At 41.2% G+C, this 24,995-nt stretch overlaps 1 protein-coding gene and 1 pseudogene across 4 annotated transcripts; one reads left to right on the forward strand and one right to left on the reverse strand.

Annotated features, from left to right (window-relative positions):
- The first annotated feature begins 396 nt into the window (after positions 1-396).
- Positions 397-23,138, forward strand: LOC144495017 (arrestin domain-containing protein 3-like). 4 transcript variants are annotated; one of them, XR_013498197.1, is made up of 10 exons: positions 397-963; positions 4,718-4,799; positions 5,721-5,868; positions 7,241-7,343; positions 8,153-8,409; positions 8,768-8,813; positions 8,934-9,018; positions 11,027-11,189; positions 17,414-17,568; positions 20,946-23,138. XR_013498197.1 is itself a non-coding variant. In XM_078214794.1 (8 exons), the coding sequence occupies exons 1-8, from the start codon at positions 684-686 to the stop codon at positions 21,009-21,011; spliced, it is 1,254 nt and encodes a 417-aa protein (XP_078070920.1). In that variant the 5' UTR covers positions 397-683; the 3' UTR covers positions 21,012-23,138. The 4 variants fall into 4 exon arrangements, 2 of the variants coding, with proteins under 2 accessions (XP_078070920.1, XP_078070921.1); XR_013498196.1 differs by lacking the exon at positions 8,934-9,018; XM_078214794.1 differs by lacking the exons at positions 8,768-8,813; positions 8,934-9,018.
- A 1,212-nt stretch (positions 23,139-24,350) lies between these two features.
- LOC144495365 (U2 spliceosomal RNA) lies at positions 24,351-24,555 on the reverse strand (annotated as a pseudogene).
- Positions 24,556-24,995: the final 440 nt, after the last annotated feature.

Genomic DNA, 24,995 nt, shown 5'->3' on the forward strand with positions numbered 1-24,995 from the left:
ATAAAGTATTCAAATTCCATTCGTGGGTTAGAGACGAATAATGCAACACGGGAGTGCTGCGGTTGTATGGTACGTGCTCCAATGTGCTACCGTAACAAGCCGGAGAGTGGCGCCTTGTGCATAGAATTGACTGAATTAATTGCCTTTTGTCACCGCATTAGTGTAAAAATCGCCTTGGAGACATACATTGCGAAGGTTGATGTAATTCTTTTTTATAAAGTGTGTGCAAAAAATAGAAAAGTGGGTGTTTTATATGTTGTTTTACCCCCTCCTGTCCCCGGGGTCTGCTGCGATCAAGGCAAAAAGGCGATCTTTGGAGGGGAGGGGGGAGGGATGACCTCGATCAGCTGTTGATCAGCTGGCACCAGCTCCACACACTCAAGGCGGAAGCAGAGTGAATCATGCACAGGCGCACTGGGGTTGTTTTTCACAAAAACCGTTTTAAGTGAGGTGGTAGGTATGATATCCCCGTCTTTTGTACAGACCAAAAGCTGGGCAACAGCATCTCTGCCTGTCCAGATGCTCCTTTTTAATATTGCAGTGGTCGCGCCTGCAGCTTTTGCAGCCAAAGGCATTGATCAGTGGTGAAGATCCCACTTTTCAGATCTTCATTTTTTTTGTACATTTTTTTATAGTCACACACACACACACACAAGACATTATATCTGTATAGATATATAACCATGGTGCTGGGGAAGGTGAAGAGTTTTACAATAAGCTATGACTGTCCCAATGATAACAATATCCCCGTCTATGCCAGCGGAGATTCAGTCTCTGGGCGGGTGATTATAGAAGTTACTGGTGAAATCAGGGTGAGATCTCTTACAATCCATGCGAGAGGACAGGCGAAAGTGCGCTGGACGGAATCGAGAAACGCCGGTTCTAATACTGCCTACACTCAGAACTACACTGAAGAAGTGGAGTATTTCAACCACAAAGACCTATTAATCGGCCACGAGAGAGGTAAGCTTGGAAACTGTAATGAATCAATCTTACAATATGGCCTGGAAGTTTGCATTGTTCATCGTCTTTGTGCAGCTTACTGTAACCCTACTGTAAAATGGGAGCAATGCAGGGCAGCTCGTTGGATATTTGGAATTGTTTCATTGTGTTATAAAACACTCAGTATTAAGATATGCAGTAAAACAAAAATCCATTCGACATAACTTCACAGATGTAAAAGTTCGGTATCCTGTGGCTCACCTTTCAATGCCAATTTGTTTGCCACTGAGTGGCGAGATGTTGCACAGGGGTGGATAACAAATCCTGGTAAAACAAATTTTCGTGTCAATACCTCGCCGGTTTTGTTGCAATCCTACTTCACCGATTCATGGGGTTTAACCCCCTTTTTTGTCTCTGATCATGCCCGTCATTCCGGAGTATAAATGTGATACACATGTGAAAAATGACTTCTCTGCCGAATAATGTCGACACAAACTTCATCCACCGAAGCTTTTCTTCATAAAACAAATATTGCTTCGATTTCGAACCCAAGAACTGCGTGAATTACGATAGAAATCAAATGCCCCAATGTATTTTCAGAATTGCAGTAATTTATATAATGCCCTATGTGTGCAATGGCTTCCAGACTTAGTCCTTGGATTTTGCAGCCCAGAAATATTTTCGAAAATTGGTTCCTTTTGTTTAAGCAAAGAACCTAATTGATATGATGCATCGGGGTCGTATTTTATTTACATGTGTTATGCAGGAGAGGTTACAGGAAAATTTATTATCATTCGACAATATCACTTGGATGAGATGCAATGACATCAAAATGGATATTTTATATTGTGGATTTCTATCATGACATCTCTTGACCCAATACTATTGTAAGTGCAAATCGTATACTAAATAATTGCAAATGCATTGTACATTTGGTAACATTTTTTTAAAAAAATTAGTTGTTTTCCTAAGTTTCCACCCTTTGTTCAAAGCGGTTCAATCCTGTTTGGGACAAGCATTGGGGGAGAGGGGGGTGGGCTGTGAGTCTTCTCTTCTCTCATTGGTTTACATCGTCAGATGGTGAGGATGACTTAATGCTATTTTGCAGAAAAACAATTTGCAACAGCTGCTTCGCACCTTCCATATATATATATATATTACCAAATGAAAAGCTGTATTTTCCTTTAAAGACCTTTTCAACACTAACGTAAGGATCCTGATACCGTACCCACAATATTTCAATTTTCAAAGCTTTCACTATAAAATTGTTAATCCAATTTTATGGACATTTAGGAATATATTGCAAACAATATTGTGTGTGTGTATATATATATATATATAGCTGTGTATTTATACATCCAGTTTGAATTCCCATTGGCGTTCAATTAATGGGTTAAGAACAATTATTAGCTCGAACCCTTAGACAGGATCTCTTCAAACACACTTTGCCCATCTCTGCGATTCCCCAATCGATGCTGTGCATCGTCCAATGGGTATGCATTCACTGTAGTACATTTTCTACCCTTTTTTTTTACAATGAAGTTTCGTGTTCTATATCTTACCCAAGTTTCTGTGGTTCAGCTTAGCTTTGTTGCAGTTGCCCCTCCCCGACCTGCCGATTGGTGCTGCTGTTTGTTAAGACTGTTGCTAAGGCGCTGTTAACTTTCCACTGGCCAGTGGAGCTGTCCATCATTTCGTTAGCTCTGCTCCAGCCATCAAGCTTTTTTAAAAATCCTCTAGAGAAGAGTTCAAGGCTTTTATTTTTTTTTAAAAGGTACAGTAGAGAAGCATGGATTGAGAGAACAGGGGACGTGGCAGAAATGCAACATTGCTTTAGAATGTATCTGTATCACTGTTGCCATTTTATTCCTGAGTGGTTACAATCTTGCCTTCACTGAAAAAAATCAATATCATTTTGATTCTATAACTGTTCAAATTATGGGTCCAGAACATTTATTTTTGGCATTTAAAAATAAATGCCAACATGTAAAAAAAATCATAATCCCGTGCCAACAATTTTCTGCATTAGGGAGCAATTGCAATTTGTTACCGTTTGCAGAATGTGCTCAATGTGCTGTGACTGTAAGTCCCTCCCTCCCTCTTGCTCCAGCCTCTCCCTCATCAGGTTAGGCTGCACAGAGCTGATGAATACCATGTGGTTGCGGCTGCTCTGGGCTGTTCACTCCGGTTCAGGCCGGCTCTCTCTGCTGCCTGCCTGCTGCTGCTGATTGACAGCTCGCTACTTGTTTACCGCTTCACTGCAAAGCCTAGCGTGCTGAGCTGGCAGAACAGAGGGAGAAGGAAGAAAGGCATTGAATCCCGAGCAGAATCTTGCAGGGAAACAAAGTTGCACACGAGGGTTTTAATCAATGCAACATTTTACTTTAAAAAATGTAACATTGTTCTTCAATATTTCTGCTTTTGTATTTTTTTTTGAAATGACGAATAAATATAAAATTGTTCTTTATATTGCACTACGTGCTTGGGATTGCACGTTTGTAGTTTTTTAAAAAATGAGTCAAATAATAAGTATGGATTTTAATCTCCAGTGTAATGTGGGGAAAGATTGAAGGAATCCCAATTTTACCAGGCAGGTGCAGTGTTGGTAAAGGGGTTCTCAGTAAATGGAAAGCAGCATCAGGTTGTTGCAGAATTTGCTGATATTTTGTTTTTTTTTAAATCCCCATGCTTGTCAGTAGCTGTGTACCTGAATGTGGAAAGGACCCGATGTGGTCTCAAACAGTCACGTCATTGCGGAGAATAAGGAAGGTCAAATTGTTTATCATTTTAAAATTAAAATCCCGAAAGGCTCAACTGTGGCTGTGCAAGGGTGGAGCTGTTCGAAGCTTTATGCCTCCTGATAGGAGCACTTCAAACAACGCCGAAGATCGCCTAGTAACTCTAAAGCCTTACCCACTTGCCTTACTGTACTGTACCTTCGCCATTTCCTGGAGAGGTAACGGGCTCATTGCTGTCATTTACTGGGAACCAAGAAGGGACATTGTTAACGACGATTACAGTATTTATAGACAGCAAGACCATCACTAGTTTTTGTTTAGCAGCTTCCTGCTTGAGTTAGATTTTTAAAATTCTGGTCTACATGCACTGCCCTTCTACTGACAAAGAATATATAATTGACATTTGATTAATGTAGCTTATCTGTATAGTTTCAGCAGTAAAAAAAAATCAAATAATGCCTTCTTGGGGAAGGAAGTCCCTATTCCTGGACTGGCTTATGAGAGATTCTAGCCCCATACCTTTTGTGGTTGACTTTTAACTATCCCCTCCCCCCAAGTCCTGTGGCATGCCACTCATTGGACCTGCTACCAGCAGGTCATAAAGAAGCCCACTCCCCCGTAACTAGGAATGGGCAATAAATGACAAGTTTGCCAGTAAACCCCACATTCTAAGAAATTATTTTAAATTATTGGAGAAAACAGGTGTTATGCAGTCTTATTAAAACATTGACAATGTAAACTAGAGCAGGGCTTGTGCAAGTTTCCATCACATTCTTTTTGATGTTTATGCTCATTTTCCTAGACTCTTTCAAGTGCATTTATTGCATTAATACTCAGTTTTAATGTTGTCCAGAAGTTACTTTTCCAATACAAATATTATATTTCCCCAAGTTGGCTTTGTCAATAACACTGAGGGATCTTGATGTTTTATGAAGTAATTTTTTTTTGCTTATTCAGCCTATTGGTTGTGAACATTTACATAACTCATAAAATAATTGGTTTGCTGCTTCAATTAATTTAATCCACTTTTTTTTCAGATGATGATGATTCTGAAGAAGACCTCACCACTATACCTTCAGGGAGGCATGAATATCCATTCAGCTTTGAGCTTCCACAAATGTAAGATTTTGCATTTTTCTTTGTTGCCACTTCCATATGACATGTCCCTCAAAGTAAATTGCAAATCAAAAATGTGAATATGAATTTGTACCACAGATCTACTTATCTGAGATTTATTCCTCGTACAAAGCCTTTTGGGTGAGGTTCTGCTAAAGAAGCCGGTTCAACCCATTTATTCTCCCCCTTTCTCAATAACAACCTAAGGTCTCCTCTTTACAGAATCTTTTTTTTTAATGTGTCCATGCTCTGGCCTTCCCCCAATTTTTCTACTGATCCATTTCAGATAATCACCTCAGTGTTGATATACATGTAATATACAGCACAGAGATGAGCAATTTGGTCAAATTGGTCCATGCTGGTGTTTATGCTGACATGAGTCCCCTGTCAGTCCACCTCCTTTGACCCCATCAACGTAACCTTCAACTCCTTTCTCTCTTGTTTTGATCTAGCTTCACCTTAAATACATCTGTGTTGCTTGCCTTTGTTACTTCCTGTGGTAGCATGTTCCACATTCTAACAACTGTACAGATGAATATGTTTCTTCTGAATCCTGCTATTGAATTTTAGTGACTATCCTTTTATTTATATGGGATCATCCTCTCTGCATCTATGCTATAGATATCTTTCATAATCTTGTATGTCTCTCTTCTAGCTTATGCCCTCTTCTCTTGCTATCGTTACATATCTGAAAGTATTCACAGGGGGATTTTCAGTATGATGAAAGAAAGGATCTGAGATATTATACTTGTGATCAAAATTATTTCAACCAACTGAGCTGTCTATGAATTTTAAAATAATTTCTTGCGTAACTTTTGACTGATGCTTTGTCCCAGTTGGTTCCTATGAAAGTGACTGCTGTTGCAAATTAGTACCACAGTACTTGTGGCTATTTTCTTATGATCCTTTTTATACCCCTGGCAGACCATTAGCTACCTCCTTTGAAGGCAAATATGGCAGTGTGCGCTATTGGGTGAAAGCTGAACTGCACAGGCCATGGATGCTGGTAATGAAAGTGAAGAAGGAATTTACAGTCTTTGAACACATTGACATTAACACTCCATTGTTGCTGGTAGGTGCTAGAGGCTTTTGCAAACTCACCAGTGTAAAATTCCACAGATTTCTGCAGTCATGGACATTTAATTCAATTCAAAAAGGATGCAAGACGTTAATATAGGCTCCCAATAATTGAAACCAACTGGTTACAATAAAAGAAAATGATGGTTGAAGCAACTTATTAGAAAGATTTAAAGAAAAAATATTGCTATTGCACTTCTATGAAACAATTGCTGTTTTAGCTCCGGTTAGGTCCTTTAAGCCGCAGTATAGATGATTATTTTAAAGACTTGCATTGGTTTTGCTTAAACTGAAATGCAACCTAACAACTATTTTGGTTATTTCCCATTTTAAAAAAAATTATAAACCTACTTAACTACAATAGTGCTACAAATTCTCCCAATTAGATTCAATTGGTCCTCCAGACAAGAACATTTGCAAAGCAAACACATTCATCATGTTTTAAAAATACATTTCAGGACAAGAAATTGTAACCCCCATCTACACCATGCTATGCAAACTTTACTTCTGCAATCCTGATTAATTGGAAGTGAAAGACATGCCAACAATTCGACTTTGTCACATTCTAGTTTGGCTCAGATTTTTAAAAATAGTTTAATTCTAAATGCAATTTTTTCACTTGTTTAATGGACAGTTTTAGCCAGAATAGGTACATTATGAAACAGAAACATGCTGCACATGTGAAAAAATGCAATCTTTTAGTTCTCCCTGGTCAAACGCAGTGCATTTCCACAGTTCAGGTTATAAAATTCTCAAAATAAGCAGGAAAGGGTATAGCCACAGAAAAGTAAGACCATTCCAGCATAGAGATCATCATAACTATGTTCTATCCAGTCAGTAACTGGCGTGTACTTGCATTTCTTGCAGTACAAGACTGGGTAATGACCAGGAGCAGATTTTTTTTTTACCCAAACCAATGCACATAATTAATATGATTTTAATAAAAGTTCTTAATTACCACATATTTTTCTAGATCCAGACACTGATTGCTGTTTTTTAAATATCCATAGCAGTCAAAGGTATTTTTGAGAACACTGCTCAAAATTGGAACCTCTAAACAGTTCAGAACAAACGAAAACATTTCTGACCAGTGGTGTTTCAGTGATAATTTTAACTTGTCCATTAAGGGTGGTGGGATACTGTGCACCAGCTCGGAGACTTGACATTAAGCACTCTTGTGCAAAGTGCAAATTGAAAAATGCCTGTAGTAAAATTCTCTGTACAATCATTAATACCTCGCACTTAAAAGTGTATAGCAGAGATTTTCAGGTATTTTGCTATTAATACAGCTCCATATAACGTCCTGAGCGACTGTCTATTCTGAAGGGGAGCAGGGGTATTTACTGTGCTTTCTGTTCTTTTTGCAGTCACCACAGGCAGGCACAAAAGAGAAAACTCTTTGTTGCTGGTTCTGTTCCTCAGGCCCAATATCCCTAAGTGCCAAAATCGAACGGAAGGGCTACACACCAGGTAAAAATCTGGAATACTGAAAGCTAAATAAATCCTTGGTCTATGCTAAATTAACTGATTTCAGCCAGGCGGCAGTATTGGTGCTACAACTGATTTCAGTGTGTATGGACTAAGACAGAAAAATTCAGCCAAGCTTTGCATTCCAAAATTGCTATCCAATTATCCCTACTTCCAACCACCCTTACTGGAAAGTGCACATGTACATTCTTCGGTTCAGGAGAGGTTTAGGCTCGGCTGTCATTGAATAGCCTTTCTCAAATTTATCAAATTGCCTGCTAGCAGTTATTGTCTTTGTCAGCACCAGACTGACCAGTCTGCATGTTCAGATCACTACCAGAGGGTTGCTGGTGGTAATGGGACTACATCTTGGCATGGGTTGCCACTTCACAAAAGGGTCAAAGAGATTTGCGCAGATTCGTTACAACAGTAATGATCAAATTTATAGTTAATTAGTTTTCCAAATTTTATTATTGCCTCTTTTCGAATCTTGTCTTTTAATTGCAATAAATTAATTAAAATCTGTTTCTTTAAATCACTTCTCCCAGTAATGTTTTAATTGAAAGGAGCAAAATGGCTCCTGATTTCCATTGTTAACGCTGAGGCCAGTGCTACTCACATTGTCATTTTAATAGATGCCTGTTAAAGCACAAATATTATTAATGCAGAACAGTACAGATCAATAAGTTGATGCATTAGATATTATTGAAATAGAACTGTAAACTCTTCTCTTAAATGACACAATGCACATTCCAGATATTGTGCACAATATAATTTACATTTGTGTGTATGGATGTGCTCTTCTTGTGCAGGTGAATCAATTCACATATTTGCTGAAATTGAGAATTGTTCTTCCCGTATGGTAGTGCCAAAGGCAGCCATTTACCAAACACAGACTTTCTTTGCCAAAGGGAAAATGAAGGAAGTTAAACACCTTGTAGCCAACTTGCGAGGTGATTCATTGTCATCTGGAAAAACAGAAAGTTGGAATGGAAAACTACTGAAAATTCCACCTGTGTCGCCCTCGATTGTAGACTGCAGTATAATTCGCGTGGAATACTCACTGACGGTAGGTGATCTCTTGAATTTTGTGTGCTCCGTTGCAAAACGAGGGCATTGAAAAGGAATTCATCGGTGGCACCAGTCCTTCAAAGAAGGTTTTATTGTGCTACCATCTTTTTTCTTGCCTTAGTTTTCCCTCGCCTTTTAATTTTCTTCTCTTTGCCCATCACCCAAGTCCAGCTTGATATTTGAATAGGGTGTTTAGTTTTTAGAAACACCCAAGATAGGTGGGGATCCTTTCCCAGCCAGTTTCCCTCCTTATAACTTGACCAAGGCTGAGAATCTGGCTGTCGAGGAAAGCCCAAGTAACTCGAGGGGGACATTTTCACGGTGTTGATATTTTTCCTAACCCTTTTTTTTTTTAGGTTTCCTGCTGTAAGCTTGAGGAGCGCAAAATCCCCTTTTCCACAGGTAACGTTTGTGTATGTAGGTGTTTGTAAGATGAAGGGGAAAAAATGAATAAAATGTCTTTTTGCTCATGTTTGAATGTATTTCTTTCCCATTTAAAAAATTATTTTCTCCCTTCTCTAGATCACCACGCACTACATCCCGGCCAAGAGGGCGTGAAGGTGACCTGCTCCCAGGCCAATGCCGCTCTGTAACCGGCTGCCAGGAGGTGCGCGGGGTGACTTGCCCTGTTTTTAAAACTGTTAAAACATTTTTTTTTATTATTTTTATGGGGAGACAGTTAGCTTCCACTTATCCCTCCTCCACTGGCCCGGTTGAGATTGGTGACACACTGTCTTGGGAATAGTGTCATTTTATATTTTAGAAGAATTGTCCCTTTTCTAGGAACCTGCTAGCTTAAAGTGCTGCTGCATATTTTTTTTTTCTTGGTGGGTTAGTTTACTGTGTCCATTCTAGGGTACGTTACTGTGATGCATAACAAATTTAAGAAACTAATGTCTATTCATGTCCTTCTGCAAAAAAAAATGTGCGTGCTGGAGGGTAACTGTGGTTTCCTGTGGGTAATTCAGTAGTGACTGTGTCATCGCAAACCACATCACCTGTTGCTGTGTAGTCAAATCAAAATTTCTTTCCTGTACAACACTGGGATAACTTGGTGATGGATGCAATGTGCTGAATTTGAAAATAGCCCTGTAGTAAAACTTGGGAAATTGTGTATCAATGTATTTTCCCCTTTTACTTGACAATCTTTAGTTCATGCAAGATTTTTCAGCTCCCTGATGGGTGAGGCATTTATACAAAGGCATACTTTCAATTTTGCTTCATTTTTGTATTTGCATTTCAAAGAGCTAACACAGAAGCCTAAAGGGTAAAAACATTATATACTGAACCAGGGAACATCAAAGTTACCGATTTAATTACTTAGCCTCTGCTGAGTTAAGCTGATCTCAGCCAACATGGATAATTTGGGTATCGCTGCATTTGGCTGAGGGAAAGGTGGGGGAGGGCTGTGGTTGGAAATCAAGATGTGGAGATGCCGGCGTTGGACTGGGGTAAACACAGTAAGAAGTTCAACAACACCAGGTTAAAATCCAACAGGTTTATTTGGTAGCAAATGCCACTAGCTTTCGGAGCACTGCCCCTTTGTCAGGTGTGCACTCCACCTGACGAAGGGGCAGTGCTCCGAAAGCTAGTGGCATTTGCTACCAAATAAACCTGTTGGACTTTAACCTGGTGTTGTTAAACTTCTTGCGTTGGAAATCAATCCAGGCTGGTGTTTCCTGATCAATGTTCAGTACCTCTACCGTTATCTGAAACATGCAACCCATCAGTTCGAAACAAGATCACATTTGGTTGTAATGTCAATCATAGCCTACAACTGATCCCTATCTAGGATCCTAAATGAAGAATGGTTACTTGGGTGAAATCTTGGGCACCAGTAGACTATCAGACAAAAAGAATCACTGCCTTTAATGGAAGGAGGGGATGACATTTGAGGGGGAATCTTCATTTGAAATTTGCATCCCATTAAGAATGGCTCAAAAATACATTATAGCAATCCTTCAGAAACCATACAAAATGGATGAGTTGCAACCTATGACTTTTGAGAAATGAAGCCAATGTATATTTACAAAGAATTTACTGATATATTTTTGAACACAAGTATTGTAGTTTAACTTTATCTTTTCAGTAACACGGCGTTCAGAGGTAAATTGCAGTGCCTTCTCTCAAAGCTCAATGGCTTAATGCACACAATGTATGTTACTGAATTGTGCCACATGTTGTGCCGTGAAGCTCACATGTTTTGATTCCAGCTCTGTCGGGTTAGGTGATATCTGCCAGACATTGGTGAAGGCACTACTTTTGACCTCGGTGGTTCCAGGATTTGGGGGATGGTAGTTTTCTCTTTAATATGGAGAAAACAAAACTGATCAGGTTTCCCACTCCAGATTGCTATCCAAGAATCATGCTGGAAGTGCATGTAGATGGATATGTTGGAAACTGGATTAGTTGGACCCCAATAATGGAATAGATCACCGATCTTCATTAACCAGGTGTTTGTGTGAAAATTAGTCACTTGGGTGAGGTACCAGAGGGCTGTACTGTTACCATTGGCACCTTGCTCCAGCACAAGTGGAAGAGTGAGGGGAAAAAATTGGAGGGGGGTGGAAAAACGAGTGTCGGTGATTAAAACTTTCAACTTTCTTTTTCCTTAGGTCTATGTGGACATCCCTGGAGCAATGAATTTAACTCTGAATTTACCGCTAGTTATTGGTACAATTCCCTTGCATCCCTTCGGCAGCCGAACATCCAGCGTCAGCAGCCAGTGTAGCGTTAATTTGAACTGGTTAAGCCTCGCACTGCCTGAAAGACCTGAAGGTAAGAACAAGTTCTGGCAAAAATTGTAATCTAATAGAGGGCAGCTTTCCTTTGGCTGACTGGATTGAATGATCACACATTGTAGCAATTAGCTGGACTAGCTAGAAGGTCCAAGTTTGGAATACTGGCCTTTGCTGAGTTAGCTAAATTCAATTCAATTTATTGCGCTGCAATTGGCCAAAGTGGCACATTTAAAAATAAATCGGTCAGGCTTAATGCTTCTGCATCCATTGGCAAAGATGAACATGTGACTGTTTGGTTTGGATGCAACAGGAATGCACTTTACTCATAGAAATTTTACAGGCCAGAAGGTGGCTAGTTGGCCCATCATGTCTGGCAGTCAACAAGAAGGGTCCTATGTAATCTCTCTTTCCAGCTCATAGTCCATGGTCGTGTAGGTTACAGCACTGCAAGTGTATGTCCAAATACTGCTTTACATATCATGGGAGTTTCTGAGGCTACCATCAGACAGTGAGCTCCAGATCCCCACCAGAGTGGAAGAAATTCCACTTCAGTGCCCTGTAAACTTATCTGTAATCCTAAATGTATGCCACCTAATTGTGGACTCCTCAAACAAGGTGAATGGAACCATCCCATCCACCTTATTTAGAACCCTAATAATTTTACACACTTGAATTGTATCTCCCCTCAGCCTCCACTGCTCCGAAGAAAACAAACCTAGCCTATCCATATCAGTCCTCGTAATTAAAATGACCCATTCCAGAAAACATCTACATGAACCTCCTCTGCCCTCGCTAGTGAAATCACATGTTTCCTATAGTGCTGTGAACTGCACATATTATTCCAACTGTGGCCTAATGAGTGTTTTATGTAGTTCCAGCAGAACCCCTTACCTCCTATATTCCATGCCTTGGCTTAGAATGGATAAAATTCTGTACGCCTTCTTGACCGCCTTATCTACCTGTCCAGCCCCTTCAGGCATCTTTGGATGTTCACTTCAAGGTCCTTCTCGGTGCCCTGCCATTTATTATGAACTCCTTAGTCTTGTTTGTTCTTCCCAAATGCATTACCTCACACTTCTCCAGATTGCACTCCATTTGCCACTATTCTGCCCACCTGACTAAGCCATTCTTTTCTTCATGATCAAATACATGCCAATTTTTGTACTATCTGCAAACTTCTCATTCATACCCATCTCCATTCAAGTCCAAATCATTGACATAGAGACCTAATAGTCTAACCTTCCAGTTGCAAAAACACCCATTGACCTTTGCTTTCTGTCTCTGAGCCAATTTTGCATCCAAATTGTCACTTTGCCATGGATCCCATGACTTTTATTTTGGTGACCTGTCTGCCCTGTGGAACTTTACAAAAAGTGCTTAAAATCCCAGGTACACCATTTCAAATGTACTGCCCTCATCAACCCTACATATTAGCACCTCAGAATTCTGGCATGTTAGTCAGACAAGACCTTCCCTTAACTAATCCATGTCTTTCTAAATGAAGATTAATCTGCTCCTCAGGATTTTTTCCAATTTTCCCACCACTTGAGGTTAGGCTATCTGACTTGTAATCCTGTGTCTTCCTTTCTCCTTTTCTCTCTCATTCAACGATGAAGCTGTCTATTGGACCTTGGCACCACACCTTTAGCCAGGGAGGATTGGAAATGATGGCCAATCACTCTGCTATGTCAGTCTCGGATGCATTTTGTCCAGGCCTAGGCACTCATCCACTTTGAGATGTTAAAACTCTTGATACTTCCTCAGTCACTGCTCAATTTTATCTAATATTTCACACTCCTTTCTGATTGCAATGGCTGTACCATCCTTTATTTTGTGAAAATGGATGCCAAGTGCTCATTAAGAACCATACCAAACCATCTGCACGCACACATTGCGCTTATGCTCCTTACTGTCTGTTTAGTTTTCCACTTGCTCTTTATGTATTTATAAAACATCTTTATGTTTTGCTTGATTTTACTTGTCAAGGGTGGCACAGTGGTTAGCATTGCTTCCTCGAAGCTCTAGGGACCTGGGTTCAATTCTGGCCTTGGGTGGAGTTTGCACATTTTCCCCGTGTCTGCGTGGGTTTCCTCCAGGTGCTCTGGTTTCCTCCCAAAGATATGCAGGTTAGGTGGACTGGCCATGGTAAATTGACCCTGAGTGGCCCGAGATGTGTAGGTTAGATGGATTAGCCATGGTAAATGTGTGGGAGCGAAAGAGAGGGCCTGGGTAAGATACTCTGTCAGAGAGTCGGTACAGACTCGATAGGCCAAATGGCCTCTTCTACACTGTAGGCATTCCATGATCCTAATGTTTTTTGTGCCCTCTCTTGCTTTCCTATTTTCCTTTTTTAATTTTTACCTTGCATTGTAGTACTCCTCTAGGTCTTAGTATTGGGACCTCAATATCTGTTATATGCTTCCCTTTGTTTTATCATCTCCTTTTGAGCCCTTTCTCATTCAGGGGGTTCTGAATTTGTTTGTCAACTCTTACTTTAAGCCCTCACCATCTGTTCCTTGAATTCCTCCCATGGGTCTGGCACTAATTTAGCCTCCAGTAACTCTCCATCCACCCAATCACATCTCGGCTTAGTAAATTAAGCTTTTCCCCACTTGAGAACATTATTCGTGGTCTATATGTGCTGATTTTTTTTTAATACTTTTCCAATTCAATCAAATCAAATCCAGTTCAGAGTCTCAACAAGTTGAGACATTTCCGATCCAGGCTGACAAGACAGGACGGGAGACCAAAACCACCCTGTCCTGGGCCTGATCTACATGAGTCAAGCTGATTGGAGAAGGGGGAGGATCCTCCTCCAAGACTTGAGCTCATTTGCATCTTAGCCAAAAGGCCGAGATGCCGCTTTTAAAAATTGCTTCATATGAAGCCTCAGCGTAACCTAATGACCTCAACCAAGTGCGGCCGACAATGGGGTGCCGACCATACACTTGATCTTAGCCAAAAGGCCGAGAAATCTAGCTGCACTATGACCACTCCCATTCACCCAGTTTCATTTCCTGAAACCAAGTCCAGAACTGCTCCTCTCTTTGTTGAGCTTGCTACACACTGGCTAAAAAAAATTCTCCTGTTCTCTTGAATGTATTTTGAGAATTTGCCCCCCTCTGTGTCTTTCACACTAATTTTCTCCCAATTAATATTGGGCTAGTTGATTTCGCCTTCCGATTGTTCTTGGGGAATTTGCGTTTTCATTTTCTTCTGACTGTTTGCAACTGCTTCTGGAAAAGGTGAGACCTGTGAAAGCTGATGGGTTACACTTGACCCTTTAACAAACTCTTCTCCCCCCTCCAAGTGCATTCCCGTGGTGTGATTGCCCCTTTTTATTGTTCTTCAGTTCAATCCATATGGACTAATTTAATCCTTCTTGCACATCATCCTCCCTCGTCAGAACTATCATTGTTTCTGCAATCAATATTATAACCTCCCTCCTTTTTAATCTTCTCCCCTCCCCCATCTCCTCTGTAAACCCGATCAGCAGGAACATTGAGCTGCCATTCTATGTTATCATATTCTCAACTGTTGATTTGTATTATCAGCTTGTTTGCCTTGCATTGAACCATTCAGCACGTTCAGCAATCATTCAGCAGACTCGGTTGTTGATTTTCTACCCTTCATTTCCTCTGCATTGCAACCACACTTGTACTCTTTTCCGCAACTTCCATTTCCAACTTTATTCTATTCCCTTCTGAATCTCATCCTTGGCTTCCCTTTCCCCGGCCAAGCTAGTTGAAACTCTTGCCAACAACATTAGCAAAACCGCTTGCAAGGATAATGGTCCCTCCCCGCCTTCAAGTGTAACCCATCGGCTTTCACAGGTCTCGCTCTCCAGAAGCGGTCCCAACCCCTCAGAAGCCGTTCCTCCTGCACCATCTCTCCAGCTACATATCCAGCGGCTCTACCTTCCAATTTCTAGAACTGGCAAGCTGATTGCACCAGGACAAATCCTGAGAAAATACTTGGAGGTCCTGCTCTTCAATCTCCCAGCTCCCTAAACTCTGCAGAGATCCATTTTTCTATCCATATCATTGGTGCCAATTATGGACTGTGTCTTCTGGCTGTTCGCCCAATCCCCTCGGAATGTCCTGTCGCCACTCCAATGACATCTGTGACTCTGGCACCAGGGAGGCAACACGCCACCCTGGTGTCATAGCTCCAGACACAGAAGGATGCTTCTCGATTGAGTCCCCTTCCATTTTTCATTCGAACTCCTGCCTATACAGCCGAGCCACTTGGTGCACTTAGAGTCATAGAGGTATAAAGCACGGAAACAGCCCCTTCAGCCCAACTTGTCCATGCCACTATTTTTTTTTAAACCCCTAAGCTAATCCCAATTGCTCACGTTTGGTCCAAATCCCTCTATACCCATCTTGCCCATGTAACTGTCTAAATGCTTTTTATAGGACAACATTGTACCCACCTCTACTACTACCTCCTGTTCCAGACACTCACCACCCTCTGTGTGAAAATATTGCCCCTCTGGACCCTTTTGTATCTCTCACCTCAAACCTATGCTCGCTAGTTTTAGACTCCCCTACCTTTGGGAAAAGATATTGACTATCTAGTTGATCTATGCCCCTCATTATTTTATAGACCTCTATAAGATTACCCCTCAACCTCCTATGCTCCAGAGAAAAAAGTCCCAGTCTATCCAGCCTCTCCTTATAACTCAAACCATCAAGTCCTGGTAGCATCCTAGTAAATCTTTTCTGCACTCTTTCTAGTTTAATAATATCCTTTCTATAATAGGATGACCAGAATTGCACACAGTATTCCAAGTGTGGCCTTACCAATGTCTTGTACAACTTCAACAAGACATCCCAACTCCTGTATTCAATGTTCTGACCAATGAAACCAAGCATGCTGAATGCCTTCTTCACCACTCTGTCCGCCTGTGACTCCACTTTCAAGAAGCTACGAACATGTACCCCGAGATTTTTTTGTTCTGCAACTCTCCCCAACGCCATACCATGAACTGAGTAAGTCCTGTCCTGGTTCAATTTACGAAAATGCATCACCTTGCATTTATCTAAATTAAACTCCATCTGCCATTCGTCAGCCCACTGGCCCAATTGATCACGATCCCGTTGCAATCGGGGATAACTTCACTATCCACTACGCCACCAATCTTGGTGTCATCTGCAAACTTACTAACGATGCCTCCTATATTCTCATCCAAATCATTAATATAAATGACAAACAACAGTGGACCTGAGGCACACCGCTGGTCACAGGCCTCCAGTTTGAAAAACAATCTTCTACAACCACCCTCTGGCTTCTGTCAAGAAGCCAATTTTGTATCCATTTAGATATCTCACCCTGGAACCTGTGAGATTTTAACCTTGTGCTACAACCTACCATGCAGTCCCTTGTCAAAGGCCTTGCTAAAGTCCATGTAGACAACATCAACTGCACAGCCCTCATCTATCTATCTTGTTTACCCCTTCAAAAAACTCAATCAAATTAGTGAGACATGATTTTCCACTCACAAAGCCATGCTGACTGTCCCTAATCAGTCCTTGCATCTTTAAATGCCTGTAGATCCTGTCTCTCAAAATACCTTCCAACAACTTACCCACCACAGATGTGAGGCTCACTGGCCTGTAGTTCCCAGGCTTTCCCTGCAGCTCTTTTTAAACAAAGGCACAACATTTAGTGGACTTGGGTCTGGCCTCATTTTCTAGAGGGACCATCAGTCACCAGTGTTCAGAACTAAGTACCAGTTGGACAATGTGATGCACTCAGGATCCCTGCTGGTCTTCCTTGTCCTTCTGACTGTCACTCCTTCCCTTTCTGTTTGCATGTTTTAATCTCTTGAGGTGATGACCTCCAGAAACATGCATTTGATGAAGCTCTGAGACTTGTGGATGCCCCGTGGTGACTCCAGCTTCCACTATGCAACCTGAAGCTCCTGGATATGTGACTGTCCAAGCCACAAGGAGAAATCATGAATTCCTACATGACACAGGAGGGATGACCAACTTCCTGACATCTACTGTTTGTGGTGCCATGTGAAGCATCACAGTGTACCGGAGACTAACCAATTGTTTTGCGACTGTATACCAGCAAGAATCTGTGCCTGAAGGGGAGGCAAAGCAGAACAAAAACCATGAATAAAACCAGCCGTGACATACTGCATGTTTTACTGAGGTTCCTGCTGGATGTTAAACTCGTAAAATAGGATTGTGTGCCACTGCAGTAAATTGAACTATTTCAGATCCTAACACATGACTGTTTTCATTTCAGCTCCACCTAGCTATGCAGAAATTGTGTCTGAGCAGCAACGACGAAATAACCTGGCCACCACAGCAGTACGGGATGAATTAGAAAGAGTGTTTGAGGGACCATTGTTTGCCTACATCCAAGAATTTAGGTACCAGCCCCCACCTGTGTACTCAGAGGTAAGGATCTTTTATCTTCTTTGCAAGAATCGGGATACGGAGACTTCCCTCACAATTGGAATTTTAAGTATACCAAATAGATGTTACTGAAGATTTTGTGTAAAACATGAAATTAAGGTAGATAGTCCTCAATTCTGAGCTGAACCTGCCCAGATGAGATGTATTAGAAATACCAAAAGGCATTCCCTGTGCAAACCTGTTCTGACTGACACCTGGGGCATGAGTTTCATGTAAAACGTGTCCCACCAACCATTTGAAAAATGCCTCATTGTCACACTGATGGGTGACAGCTCCCAGAATGCACCTGTGTCAGCGAGTGCCTCAGCTCATCAACAGCAAGTCTGAGAATTTGGCTGGTTGTGTTATCTCCTTTACCAGAGAGATGGGGTAATCCCTCCAAAAGGAAAGTCACAGGAGAGGCCAACGAGTAATTTTTATTTTGTACTTCTCAATAGATGTATTAGTTCAATAGACCATTTAGATGTAGGCAGCTATCACTACAACAATGTCCAGAACGTCAGGGCATGTAATCTCTTAAACCTATGCCAAAATAGGCCCCACAAATGCCCATTTTCGATGTAAACGATCAAAGAAATTTGCTTGAAGTGACATGTGCTCATTGTGACACTCCCTAAATTTAAAACCATACAGCAAAGAAGAAGGGCATTCTATACCAGATCTTTGAAAGAGTTAACTGATTAGTTCCACTTTCTATAGCCCAGAAAACTTTCCTTCTGTTTGGACCTTCTTCCTTCATGCATTCCAGATAATCTGAACATTCTGCGTCAAAATATTTTCCCTTGACTCAACTCTTGACCTATTAGCCAATTATTTTAAATTTGTGGGCCCCTAATTACTAGCTCTGTTACCAGTGGAAGCAATTTCTCTGCTCAACCCAAACCTTCCTAATTCTAAACATCTCCATTAAATCTCTCAACACACTGCTTTCAGCCCCAGCCCATGCCCATCAAGTAACTAAAACCCTCATTCCTGGTACCACTTGACTGAATTTCTTCTGTGTTATCTTCAAGACCCTGTCATCCTTTTTAAAATTTGGTGCCCAAAACTGGACACTATACTCAAGCGGAGTACAGAGGATTGGCTTAACTTGCTTTTTTTTATATTCAATGGCCCTGATATTTATGGTAAGGTTGCAAATGAGACCGAACTGGCAAGGCAGAGGGCAAGGACCTCATTAACATTTCAATTCTCGCTGGGCTGAAGCCAAACTGGCAGCAGAAGATGGCTGTCCTGTCAGGTGGTCACGGATGCTTGTGATGGAAAGATTTGGGCAGAGGCCAGTGACTTCCTTACAGGGCTTGGGCAGAACAGTCCTGCCCGTTCTCGCCCCACAGTACTGGGAGGAGCACTGACCTTGGAGAAGGGTAGCTCCCATATACCATTTGCTGTTGCATTTTCCGACCCCTTGGGTAGCCTTTTCAGAAACTAATATTTTAAACTGAACATCCGATTACGTCGTGGAAGTCCAACTTTAAAGATGTTAATTAATGCCCCATCACTGAAAGGAAAGGAATCATGCGTAGTGTATTGATCATTTGTACAATTTTCACTATTTAAATGACGTTGTATGATAGCAAAACCCATGCTTCTGTATTTATAAAGCCAAGATCCTATATGCTTTTAAAACAGCCTTCTCAATTTTTGTCCTGCCAACTTTCAAAGATATTATCCCCTTGGATCCTGTCCTGCCCTGCCCCCCCTCCCCCACTTCTTAGGATCCCACTTCTTAGGATTCTACTATTTTCGCTTAAAACGCCTCTAAATGCATTTAGCACTTTTTCTGCATTCAATTTCCTGTGCCATGTATTGACCCATTTCACAGCCTTTCTCCTCAATTCTGCTTCTGTCCTTGTTTACTACATTGCCAAGCTTTGTGACGTGTCAAACCTTTGAAATTATACCTCTGGTACCAAAGTCCAGGTCAATCATTTCCTTAATTGAAACACTTGTCCCAAACTGTTCACCCTTCATTAACAAAACTCAGTGTCTCCTCGGTTCTAAATGGCAATGCATGAATTACTTTATTTTTATTTTGTTTTGGCTTTGCTTTATGCCTAGTTTAATATTTTGCTCGTCAAGACCTGGACTGCACCTTTTGGATGCATTTGTATTACATCAGAATGAGTTGAATTTGAAAACATTTGCAGTTGCATGTTCATGGAGATTTGCACCTAATGTGTCTTTGAACATTTAATTTTTCATTCATTCAACGAATATAGAATACATTCGTCAAAGTCTTTGGGCTCTGCTAATGCTGATTTCTAGTGGTTTTAAATTTGTAGCATATGCTAATGACGTTCTCAAATTTCAGCAATACCAGATTTTGAGATGAATCATCGGTTACATCTTTAAAGAAATTAAAGGCCTGGGATTCTTGGGAGCAGGAGTCAATGGTCAGGGTAGCTGATGAGGTTAAACCGAGGTGCCGCCTGATGCACTTTTTGAAAGCCTTCTCAGCATTTTGGATAAGATGAAGCATCAGATCAAGCCCAGGATGGGGTCAGTACCTCATCATGTCAGCTTGGATCCTGTTTGTCTCTCTTATGGTGAATTGGATTCAATTGGAATTTGAATGTAGATTTTTTGGATGGAATAAAAAATTGGAAATAGCCATTCATCTCTACCATTGGACTACCCTTTATAAGCCAATCCCACCCATTTTTTCCCAGGAGCGTAGGAGGCTCAGGGGTGATCTTGGAGGTCTATAAAATAATGAGGGGCATAGATAAGGTAGATAGCATCTTTTCCTAAAGGTAGGGGAGTCTAAAACTAGAGGGCATAGGTTTAAGGTGAGAGATACTGAAGGTTCAGAGGGGCAGTTTTTTCACTCAGAGGGTGGTGAATGTCTGGAACAAGCTGCCAGAGGCAGTAGTAGAGGTGGATACAATTTTGTCTTTTAAAAAGCATTTAGACAGTTGCATGGGTAAGATGGATGGGTATGGAGGTATATGGGCCAAATGCAGGCAATTGGGACTAGCTTGGTGGTTAAAAACTGGACAGCATAGACAAATTGGGCCGAAGGGCCTGTTTCCATGCTGTAAACTTCTATGACGCTATCTACCTTTTCAAACCAATATTTATTCCTTTTGTTGCTATGTTGACATTCCTGGTTTTCCACCCTCCTCTCCTGGCACGCTGACTTGTGGCTGCTATCACCTGGTTAAGACACGGACCAGAGGTCAAATCTGATCTGAATGGCTCGGTATCACTTAATAGCAAACACTGGGTTTGGGAGGGGGATGTTTGCAAGGCCCTTTGCTATGTGTGTTGCCTATTGTTGCTCCGATTCAAGTTGTTGTGTGCTGGGGATTGGTCTGTCTCATTTACTTATTCCTTGAATGCATTTTATTTTACAGATTGACCCTAATCCAGATCAGGCAAATCAGAACCGAGAAATGAACCCATGCTGTTCCTCCCGCTGATGGGGCTTTGTGTGGCTCTCGAGCCTATTCTTTCACGATGGTTTTAAAAGTGCATCGCTGCGCTGTTGAGGATGAGACGCAAAAGAGAAAAAGGCGGCGATGTTTTATAACAGTGGATAAGACAGAGACAACTTGTGCTAATGAAACTGAAAACCTGTGGCTTAGACGGAAAGCTGCCGAAAAATGCCGGAGGAAATCCTAACACTTTCAAGCGGCACATCTAAGAAGCAGCTGAAGTGGACAAGTGGCCACAGTCTCATGACATTCACACCATTCTACTGGGGTTCTCGACCTTACAACAGAAATTTGCACATATTATTCAGTGCTTGTGTTGCGCTTCATATTCCATTCAGTCTTGAAGATGGCTGTTTATTTTTACTTCTGGTTGTGGTGAATTGCAGGCTGCAGACTTCCAAGTTACTGGGTTTTTTTTCTCTCTCTCTTTTCGTCTGGGGTCTGCACAGTTCAAAAGATCAAGTCAGCAGCGTACAAAACTGACAATGCACTGATGTTATGTAGCCTGGACTGTACCTGCTTTGCACGTGCTCAGTATTGTCGTCTCAGACAGACCTTGCAACACCAACCTACTGTGGCTTCTTTTTAAAACATCAAATGCCTTCAAGCCAATATTCGTTCTTTTGCAGCCTATTGTAGTAGAATAGCAACTGATCAAAAAACCTGGGATGAGGTTGCGGAGAAGATTCTGGGTTAATTTTCTATTGTTGGGAGGCTATGTATTTTGTTGTTACTCCTATTTGTTGCATTTCTACAATATACAGAGTAGTTTTGTGTTTCAGACTGCCTAAAACACTCAAATCTCAGGTGAATTTGTCACTTGCCAAATTGTTGGTATTTTCTTTTTTTGTTCAAATGTATTTTGATTAAATTGCACTGTTTTAAAGCAAGGGACACTTCCAAAATATGGATGGATTTTGAATTCATTTCCCCCCCCCCCCCCCCCCCCCCCATAACCACCACCATCTGACCATAATATTTACCCTCACAAAGAAGCATTACTTTTTTCCCTTCTATATTTTGTGACCCTGCTCCCGGTGAAGTGGGCCAAGATTTGGCCAACCTATTTCCAAAAATAAAAAAGAAATCTAGCAATTCTAGATCATCTATAAAAGTCTGAAGAACCTGAACACTTTGTTTAGTCTTGGATGCTACAAGTTTCGCCCAGGTTGAAACTTTTAGAACCAGTCACGGGCATTTCTGTTGCAAACGAACGTCAAACTCTTCCAGTTCGATCAGCCGTAGGATTGAGTACAAGTGGTCTTATTCCATGAGTGGCCTTTTTGTAAAGAATCCAAATGCAACTGAAGTATGCTATTCTGTATTGACAAGTGCAGCACAAACATGGGATAGATATGTAGAAGGGTTTGACTATGGTTATTCTGCTGTGTATTGTTCTGCTGCAGTGTGGAGGGACGGCATTGAGCTTCACAACACTTTGCAATTGCCCCTGATCTACAGATTATTTTGTGGGGTAGTTGGCATTATAGGGCATTTGATGTTTCCATTTGGGCAACTCTCGTTTCTCTTTTTTTTTTCAAAATTAGGGATCAACAATTGCTTATGTTCTGCAGCAGGTATGAAACCTGATTCCATACAAGAAAAACTACAAAAAATTAAGAAGGGATTGATCAATATTGTTCTGCACGCCTTCATTAGCCAAAAAAGGGCTGGTCATCATTACTCAGGATGCTCAGTTTCTCTTTGCTTTTGAGTGCAGTTATTTGAATGGAGTTCTCAATGCTTCAGATATAGATGCATTGCTGAAACTGAATTGGTGTGAGAATGTTTGTTTTTATATAAATTTTCTTCAATATTGATTGATCCCTAATGTAAGAAAAAAAGGACTTTGTAGTCCAGTATTCAATTTAGTTTCCTGATTTAAAAAATTAGGAATAAATATTTTAAAAAATCCAAAATGTTCTAGAAACCAAGTGCAATATTTAATGTTTTTTGTAAGGTTTATTCCTTGACCGTGTACAGACTTTTTTTAAGTTTTGTGCTGTAATTATCTTTGTAGATTTTGTTAAGGAGATAAAAGTTCCATGTCCTGTATGGTTTAATTTTTTGTTTAGCTGTTCGTGTAAAATAAAAAAATGTTTTGCTATTGAATTTTTGCGCTCAGTATTTCACCTTTACTTCCTGCCTCTCTCCCAAAAGCAGACAATAATGTAAAGCTCTACACGTAGCTGAAGGCGCAGCCCAGGGAATTTCCAGGTTTGCTTCCTGCCAGGGTATCAGCACGGGCTCTTCAATTGGCTGCAGAGCCACGAGGGAGGTGAAAGGAAAAATGAATCCAGCCTATTGCTATCTGCTTCCCCCTGCTGGAAGCTGGATGCACGTGAAAGTCTGCCAAGGTGCAGGCTAGAGCTCAGTTGTCGGATGCCCCCGGACACACACCGCCTCCCAACAATCCCTTTTTAAGGTTCGACATGAAAGCTGGATACAAGGCTGATGGCCCACAAGTCTACTAACGAATGGAAATTTATCCTAGTTACAATCTTTTGAAGTGGGATTTGGAGAAGGAGATCAGTGCAGCCAATGGGGTGGGGGGTGAATGGATTGAAGATTTTGAGTGTTTAGTTATGGTGGTAATGGATTATCTACACACAATCAAGGCAGGCTAGATGATCTGTCTTGTCTCCTGTTCGATCTAAATTCAATGCAGCTGTTTCTGGTTTTGCAGTGAGGAAAGCTAAGGCAAACGACACTGACCTATTTTCAGTGAGGAATTTTAAAAAACACCGAGCCTCCAGTGCTCCCGGATTAGAATTAGTGAATTTAATACCTAACTTAATTGTTTTTATTCTGCAATCCTCCTCCTCCCAGAATTTTCAACGTTAGAAATGCAAATACTTTTTTTGGATGGTTGAAATTCTAACCAAAAGTGAAATATTCCTTTCAAGTTTTTATTTTTCAATCATGCGTAATATAGACCCAAGAACCATTGCGTAAACGCCATTTGATTATGCCGTTCACAACCTATTTTTTTCTACTTAACATTAATTTTCACACAGAACGCCCTCCAAAATGCAGCGTAACCAGTGTGCAAAGTGGGATTAGTCAGGGGCAGAACTGACAACTCAGTGCAGTATCCCGTGAGGGCTGTGGACCATCAGCAGCAGAATTGTATTCCTTCACAACCTGTAACCTTATGGGCCAGCATCTTCCTCATACCTTCTAGATTTTTTTTGATTTTTTTAATACTTTTCCAATTCAGTCAAATCAAATCCAATTCAGAGTCTCAACAAGTTGAGACATTTCAGATCCAGGCTGACAAGACAGGGCGAGCGACCAAAATCACCCTGTCCTGGGCCTGATCTACATGAGCCAAGTTGATTGGAGAAGGGGGAGGTTCCTCCTCCAAAACTTGAGCTCATTTGCATCTTAGCCAAAAGGCCGAGATGCCGCTTTAAAAAATTGCTTCATATGAAGCTTCAGTGTAACCTTATGACCTCAACCAAGTGCGGCCGACCATGGGCTGCCGACCATACTACACTTGATCTTAGCCAAAAGGCCAAGAAGCGATACCTTCTAGATGAACAATCCTGACTCAACGAGGCATGTCGGAGAGCATGCTTGGGAGTAACATCAAAGGAGGTAGCAGCCCAGTGAAGCTACAACCTAAGACTGCATGTGTGTCAAATTCGCTTCTCGGCCTTTTGGCTAAGATCAAATGTAGTATGGATCGCCTGCACTTGGTTGAGGTCATTAGGTTACACTGAGGCTTCATATGTTTCATATGAAGCAATTTTTAAAAGCGGCATCTCGGCCTTTTGGCTAAGATGCAAATGAGCTCAAGTCTTGGAGGAGGATCCTCCCCCTTCTCCAATCAGCTTGACTCATGTAGATCAGGCCCAGGACAGGGTGGTTTTGGTCTCCCGTCCTGTCTTAGCCTGGATCAGAAATGTCTCAACTTGAGACTCTGAATTAGATTTGATTTGATTGAATTGGAAAAGTATATTAAAA

The sequence above is a fragment of the Mustelus asterias genome, chromosome 6 (genome assembly GCF_964213995.1).
Source record: "Mustelus asterias chromosome 6, sMusAst1.hap1.1, whole genome shotgun sequence".
In the NCBI taxonomy this organism is placed as follows: Eukaryota; Metazoa; Chordata; class Chondrichthyes; order Carcharhiniformes; family Triakidae; genus Mustelus; species Mustelus asterias.